General features: G+C 41.6%; 1 protein-coding gene across 1 annotated transcript; it reads left to right on the top strand.

The window, feature by feature from the left end:
* The first annotated feature begins 4112 nt into the window (after nt 1–4112).
* Nucleotides 4113–6314, top strand: LOC129717229 (uncharacterized). The gene is made up of 2 exons (XM_055667085.1): nt 4113–4298; nt 4629–6314. Exons 1-2 carry the CDS (start codon nt 4113–4115, stop codon nt 6312–6314), a joined length of 1872 nt encoding a protein of 623 aa, XP_055523060.1.
* Nucleotides 6315–7999: the final 1685 nt, after the last annotated feature.

The following is a 7999-nucleotide window of genomic DNA, read 5'->3' as shown; positions in this document are numbered from 1 at the left end:
TGCTAGCTAGCCAACGAATGAAAAGCGCCACCAATTATTCTTCGGAAAGCGATAATTTCGCTGTTGAAAACCTTTGACATATACTAATATTCAGGGGTGAGTAAACATCATGGATAATAACTCAAAACTCAGTAAACATGGTTATTATGAAAATTTGGGTAAATGTTACTCAATTATCCAGTACCTGATAACTCACTTTTTGATATTTTGCATAAGAATACCAAACTGAGTAGATCCTAATCAGATTAGAGTTAAAATAAAGCAGCGTGTATGTTGGCCAGTTTTCAATCGCAGCAACGGAGTAGAAAATATACCAACGTCGTAACGTAGCATAGCAACTTCAACAAACAATGGGTGTTTTGTTATTCAAATTTCGTCGTACGCATGCGCGGATTAAAATAAGCAAAACTGTTTATCAAAGTTGCTATGCTACGTTGCAACATTTTTATGTTTTCACTCCGTTACTGTGATTGAAAATTGGCTGACCTACCCAAAACGTCAAAATGAGCTGCGTGCACTATCCGCCATTACTGCTCGTGGAAAGCTGGATATGAACATTATTAATGTTTAACAACATTATGGTGAAACAGCATTACCACATACATAAGACATACGTAACACCACATCGGTTCAACTGAAGAACCAAAAACGAGAGAAAATCTCTTTATTTTAAGTATCGACATCTAGCGGTGGAGAGAATGCATTTTACACTCGAAATTTCATTACGCTTATATTCCATTCATTCAACATAAGGACTGTACGAGCTCTCGCCGCTTTTTCGTCGAGAGAATCCTTTGTTCTCCCCGGTACTGGTATAGCGAGGGTGCCTTTTCATGATATACGTACAGTACCACCCGCATACGTGCAACAGTTTTTATGTATATATATTTTTAACGAATTTCATTGTTGCCCAAGTTGAAAACTGAATATCTTGACTAACATTTACATTGTACCTAATGTTGTAAGAAGTTCTGGTACAGCACGTCTGATATGCATTTCTAGCAATGTTAGGTATAAAAAATGGTACGAGAAAAAAATATTGTCGTTGGTAGAGAAATTCGGTTTTCAAGTCCAACGAAAATATTCAAGTAAATCAACTAACAGGTTAAAATAGTTTCAACAGTCGTGAGGTGTACGATCCAAGGAAATTTGTTAGGCAATGTTTGAATGGTTGAAAGATTTTTAGTTTAATTTGTTCTATTGACGTTGATTGTGAATTGTCACTGAATTTCCACTGTAAAGATCTCCTGTCTTTACCTGATTTTGATAGATTCAACTATTAAGATCACCTTTTTGCCTGGTCATTAAAGCGAAAAAAATAGATTTTTGGTGCATGTTCAAACTATTGGAGCGAACTGTTAAAACGATGCACTGTGAAATCAATGTAGGATGGAACAGCAAAAAATGAATGCGAAAGCTTGGGCACCGATTTGCTGCAGAGTTTTGTTCGAAGTTGCATATCTGTTCTGTGGTAACACTCAGGAAGAAATCTTCCAAAAATGTTGGTACAAAATGAACTACTCGAATGACAGGGACAGGGCGAGGTACGGAGTACTATGGGGCAACGTGTACCAGAAGAAAAACGCCAGTGTTACGTATGTCTTATGTATGTGATACTACCACCACATACATAAGACATACGTAACACTCAGGAAGAAATCTTCCAAAAAAGTTGGTACAAAATGAATTACTCGAATGGTACCAGACCCTGAATAAAATCACTGTTTGAGTTGTCTTTGAAGGCAGTGTACCTGCGCAGCCCTGCATTTGTCTCGTTCCTACTTGAAAAATGCTGCATTGATTTTGTAAATAACATTTTGACAGTTCCTTATGGGATTTTCTTTGGGGCTCGATAAAGCCGAGAAAAAGAAAATTCATTTTGTTCATTATTTATCGATCAGTTTGACAGGGCGAGGTACGGAGTACTATGGGGCAACGTGTACCAGAAAAAAAACGCCAGTGTTACGTATGTCTTATGTATGTGGTGCTACTGCGGATGCTATGATGTAGTGCTTGAATGCATTTGGAAAAAAACCATAAAGTTAATCGTAAGTGCCAACAACTAGCTTATAACAACAGGTATCAAATGTTTAATCAAACATAAATATAAACTATCAAATGAAAAGTTCTATAATAGTTTATGTATTATTAATCATGGGCGCAACTACGGGGGGGCTAGGGGGGCTTCAGCCCCCTCTAGAAAGTGTTTAGCCCTTCCTAGAATTTTCCAGAGAATGATTGTATTCAATATAAATACATTCCATACTACTTATCAGAGTATCAAAATCAACACAAATTGAGATGGCTAAGAGATGGCATTGGCTAAGAACTAGTTCTGCACCCAGGATCGTTTCTCAAGCCTTGCTCTCTTACTCATCTTACCAGTCAGACAAGAGCTGTAGTAACTCGTGCTGTATCAAGAAGTTGTCGCCATTTTACTCGGTTTTGGACTGTGTTTCACCAGTTCCTACGCCCCTTACTTTCTGTTGCCGGTAGGGTTTGCTGAAGAGAAGTGATTTCACAGGGTTGTTGTCCGGCATACTTACGACGTGACCGGCCCACCGCAACCTATTGTCTTTCGCCAGGTGCGCAATGGGATTCTCTCCATGCAGTGCTTGTAGCTAATGGTTCATGCGCTGTCGCCGTTATCCGTCGTCCGTTTGTACTCCACCGTAGATAGTCCACAGCACCTTCCGTTCGAAAACACCAAGAGGACTTCCGTAGAGGACTACCGGTTATATCAGAGTTTTGTAGTTTTTTGTATTGAAGTAGTCATGTCCGATCAGCACTGTGATTGGTGCGTACGTATGTAATGTCTGTGAAGAACGGGCCGTCGATGAGAACGTGGTCAATTGTTTTGCTGTACGTTGGTCGAGGAAAGAAGGGACTTTGGACTGCCAGCCCGTGGGAAGCTGCGAAGTTGGTGCATAGCTGGCCGTTGTCGTTCGTCACGGTGTACAGGCTGTGCGGGTCGATCACCGCCTTATATAAGTCTTTCCTTCTGTTCATGTCCCCAATAACGATCTTGATGTTCCTACCCGAGCAACTATCGTAAAGTTTCTCCAGCTGTGCGTAGAACGTTTCTTTTTCTGCATCAGGTCTTCCTTCGTGAGGGCAGTGCACTACCCCTTTCCTGTCAGCATACGACCAAGTTCCCACCGGTTCACCGGTTTTCTCTTGGTTGCTCGTATCACAGTCGGTAACACGTGGAGGTAGGAATAGGGCATTATGCCTTGAACCACACTGGGGTCTATTTTATTGCAGTTAGTACGGGTGTGCTGTTAAAAAGCACTGCCCAGCCATTTACCAAACCTGGCTCTCCTCAATATCAAATCAGTGTTATTGAAAGAGGTTGGCGTTGATGCTGTGTTCAAGATATTCAGTATATCTTCGGAGATTCTATCCCGAAGTGATTTTTTCTGCTGTTACGACACTATTTTAAGCGTTTTTAAATAAGCATATTAAAACTCCTTTTTCCGTTTTTTTTTAAATTTCATACATGAAAACTAGCCCCCCTAGAAATTTTCCTTAGTTGCGCCCATGTTATTAATGAATTTATTTTGTAAAATATATAAAAAATAACTATAATAGTTTTGCATTAAAAGGCCTCCTTCTTCAAAATGTCTTCTTCTACACTGAAAAAAAACAGGAGGGTTGTGTGCAAAGCCACGACCGCAAGGTTGAAGTAGAATACTTTTACAAGAAAGATAACCCGGCTGCTTGCGTCTCAGTAATTTTTTCTGGTAAATAAACGTTGACTAATCAGATCAATCGATTTTTGCGCTTCAACAAGGATTGACCATTTTTAATAATATAGTAAGTTGCTTGTCATGGTTGGGGCTGGACAATTTTCAAATTTTGAGATGAATTTTTTTCGGATGTCGTGCTCATGACTGAAGGAAGAGATAATTCAGTACGTTTTGAGACACAGAGATGAAGTAAAACTTTTAAAAATTTAAAAATGTGAATTAACTCATTAGAAAATATTAACTCTTCAATCAAGTTAGTATTTCATCCTGAAAAGGACAATTTGTTGATCATTTTAGTATCGGATAAGATGCTGATCACATCTTTGCGTTATGGAAGTTGATGCACGATTATTTGAATGCCTGATGAAACTTCAACGAGTGTATGTAGACTGGAATCGCTGCTGGGTACAGGAAGATGTGAATGTTAACCGATGCTACAATTGCTCTGCTTACGGGCATAAAGCGTCCACATGTGATAAACCTCCGTGCTGCCCAAAATGCGCTGGTGATCACAAAGCAAACGAATGTGAAGCCGATTTCGAGAAGTGCGTAAATTGTGATCAAAGAAACAGGGAACGAAAGTCCCCCTGTGATGAAATTTTTGACATTGATCATTCAGCATGGAGCTCAAATTGTCCAATTTATCAGAAATGCGCAAATAATGCCAGACAACGGATCGACTATTCCGTCTAGCAATTAACTAGACCCGTTGCCATCTCGGAGGAGGTGTTTCACTCAGTAGAGTTAGTTCGCGTAGCTCATCCACCAGGACGCACTGCCCACAGTACTAAGGGAGTCCCTGAGCCACCCAACCAAGTTCTGCTCCCCGTTACATTTTGTCGACGTGTTCGCTCAGCTCCAGATCGTTCCTGCCAACAGAGTCGTCCTGGTCCTTCGGTTGTGGTTGGCGATGGGATCTCCCGTGGACCTTTCTTAGGCAAGTATGCGCTTCCTAGTACAGTCCATCTGCCTGATTCTTTTTCACGTTTTAGCAGCGACGAACCGACTATCAGCAGTGTTCCTCTGCCCGATAGTTCCTGTCAGAATCATTCAATACCGAAACTTACTACACACGACATTGACGCGAATGTTATTCACGCCTACTACCAGAACGTGCGAGGTTTAAGGACTAAACTAGACGACCTGTTGCTTGCATCTAGTGACTGCAATTATGATATAATCATGCTAACAGAAACCGGTTTAGATGACTGTATCGATTCCCTCCAACTGTTCGGATCTGCTTATAACGTCTATCGGTGTGATCGTAGCGCGAGTAATAGCAACAAAAGTAGTTTCGGTGGAGTACTGATTGCCGTTGCTCAAAAGTTCTGTAGTTCGGCGATAAATTTAAACCGTGGTAGTTGTCTTGAACAAGTCTGTGTTTCTGCTGTTATTAAAGGCACGAAGTTATTGCTTACTGCAGTCTACATCCCTCCCGATAGAAGCAAAATTGTTAGGTTCATTGACGAGCATATTTTGTCGATGCGCGAATTATGTGACAAAGGTTCTCTGAACGACAGAGTTCTCATTTGCGGTGATTACAACCAGCCGCAAATTTCCTGGTTTAATGGAGAGAATGGAGTGCAATGTGATAGTTCTCTTCCGCTTCATGTTGCTAGTGCTGCCGTCATCGATGGATTCGAATTCCTGAACTTGAAACAAGTCAATACACTGCGTAATAATCTGGGGCGTATACTCGACCTTGTTTACTGCCTGCCAGAACAAGAAATCTCAGTGCATTTAGCTATTGCTCCGCTGCTTCCCGTTGATCCTCCCCACCCGCCACTGGAGTTAATTCTACCAATACCGGCTTGTTCCGTTGATGTTCCTGCGGCTTCTGTTGGTATGGCACCTCATAACTATCGTCGAATCAACTTTGATGCACTTGCTGGATATCTTTCTGCATTGGATTGGGTAGCCTTGTTGGACGAATTGGACGTTGATGATATGACATTGCGTTTCTGCGATGCTATTTGCAGTTGGTTAGACGATAATCTGCCGAGAACTAGACCTCCTAAAGTTCCTGCTTGGGGTAATGGTGAACTGCGAAGGTTGAAACGATATCGTAACGCAAGACAGAGACTGCTCCGCAAACAACGAACACTCTTCAATAGACGTGCTTTTAAATATGCAAGTGATGCGTACCGTAGGCTGAATAGTTCTCTCTACAAATCCTATGTATTGCGGACGCAATTCAGTTTGCGATCCAACCCTAAAAGCTTTTGGACATTTGTGAACTCAAAGAGGAAAAGCACTTCAATTCCTTCTAGTGTGTTCTTGGGCGGCACAGACTCTTCGACTGTCACGGAATCTTGCGAATTGTTTGCTGATCACTTTTCTTCTGTGTTTGCCAATGGTTGTACAACACAGTCTGAAGCTGAATTAGCTGCAGCTGGTGTACCTGTTGGTGCTGTTGACATGGATATTTTCGAAATCACCCCTGCTATGGTCATTGCTGGTGCTAAGAAGTTGAAAAGCTCCTACTGGTCCCGACGGCGTTCCAGCTATTATTTTCTGTCGCTGCGCTACTGCTCTTGCCGTGCCCCTCAGTCGGATTTTTACTAAATCGTTTGAACAACAAAAGTTTCCAGCGCTGTGGAAACAATCTTTCATGTTTCCGATACACAAGAAGGGAGACAAACGTGACGTAAGGAACTATAGAGGAATAACCAGCCTTTCTGCCGGGTCTAAGCTCTTCGAAATCATCGTCCACAGTGTTATTCTAAACTGCACTAGAAGCTATATTTCAGTTGATCAGCATGGTTTTATGCCGGGTCGTTCAGTGTCGACCAACTTGATCGAATTCACAAGCACCTGTATCTCACAGATGGAAGCTGGATCGCAAATTGACGCTGTTTATACAGATATTAAAGCCGCTTTTGACACAGTTGATCATCGAATACTTTTACATAAGCTTTCTAAGCTCGGTATGTCTGAGAGACTAACTTCTTGGCTGAGCTCGTATCTTTTAGGCCGCACCTTGAGTATTAAGCTGGATTCCGCAGTTTCACGGACATTTAGCAACACTTCTGGAGTCCCTCAGGGCAGTAATCTTGGTCCATTGCTGTTTGCTTTATACTTCAATGACATTGCCATTTTGCTAGGAGCCGGGTGCGTATTGGTATATGCCGACGATCTGAAGATCTACCTTGTTGTGAATTCTGTCCAGGACTGCCAACGCCTGCAAGCACTGTTGGACACGTTTGCTGAATGGTGTAACAGAAACAAGCTCACAATAAGCATCGCTAAATGTATGGTCATAACATTCCATCGTTGTCATGTGCCCATTTCTTTTAATTACCAAATAAATGGATGTGTTCTCGAACGCGTAGATCAGATCAGCGATCTTGGAGTTTTGTTGGATCATAAGCTCACTTTCAATCAACATTATACTGCTGTCATATCCAAAGCCTCGAAACAACTTGGTTTCATCACCAAAATTGCTCGAGACTTTACAGATCCATACTGCTTGAAAGCATTGTATTGTGCATTAGTTCGGCCAATCCTTGAAAATGCCTGCATCATCTGGAATCCTTATAACCTGTACTGGAAAAACAGAATAGAACGCGTTCAACGAAGGTTTGTTCGTATCGCTCTGAGACATTTACCCTGGAGTAGACCCAATAATCTTCCCTGCTACGAAGACCGTTGTAAGCTGTTGGATTTGGATACACTGGAGAGTCGGCGAAAGATTCAACAAGCTACCTTCATAGCCAAGCTGCTGAACAATGAACTTGATGCCCCGGTTTTGCTTTTTCACCTTGATTTTCGAGCACCAAGTAGACTGCTTCGTTCGTCAAACTTACTGACAACTAGGTCTCATCGGACCTTGTACGGCTTTTTTGAACCACTGACGTCATGCATCCGTACCTTCTCGTTGGTCGAAGATTTATTCGATTTCGGAAATGTTTCCTCACGTGCTTTTGGCAAAATAATCTCAAGGTCTGGGATGTTGCAATAGTTTTAGATTTAAGATTTTCATGTAGATAATATCAAAATTGTCAGATGAATCGACCAAAATACAAATACAAATACAAATACAATCGCTGACAGGGCGAATAAAGTATTCCTTGTGATAAAGTAAACAATGAAATGCTGATATAACACCTGAAACTAGTCGGCTCACGTGTTGTCAAAATGAGTCAACTTTTCATTGAAAGCATTTACTAGTGCCCACTATCGCACAGAGACTGCATTTCACTAAAGTGCCTCACTGCATCAGCCGCTATCGTTGCTGAGATCCGCTGCAA

Source organism: Wyeomyia smithii, chromosome 1 (assembly GCF_029784165.1).
Source record: "Wyeomyia smithii strain HCP4-BCI-WySm-NY-G18 chromosome 1, ASM2978416v1, whole genome shotgun sequence".
Taxonomy (NCBI): Eukaryota; Metazoa; Arthropoda; class Insecta; order Diptera; family Culicidae; genus Wyeomyia; species Wyeomyia smithii.
The sequence above is the reverse complement of the archived record's forward strand: the minus strand, read 5'-3'. Positions and strand labels throughout refer to the sequence as shown.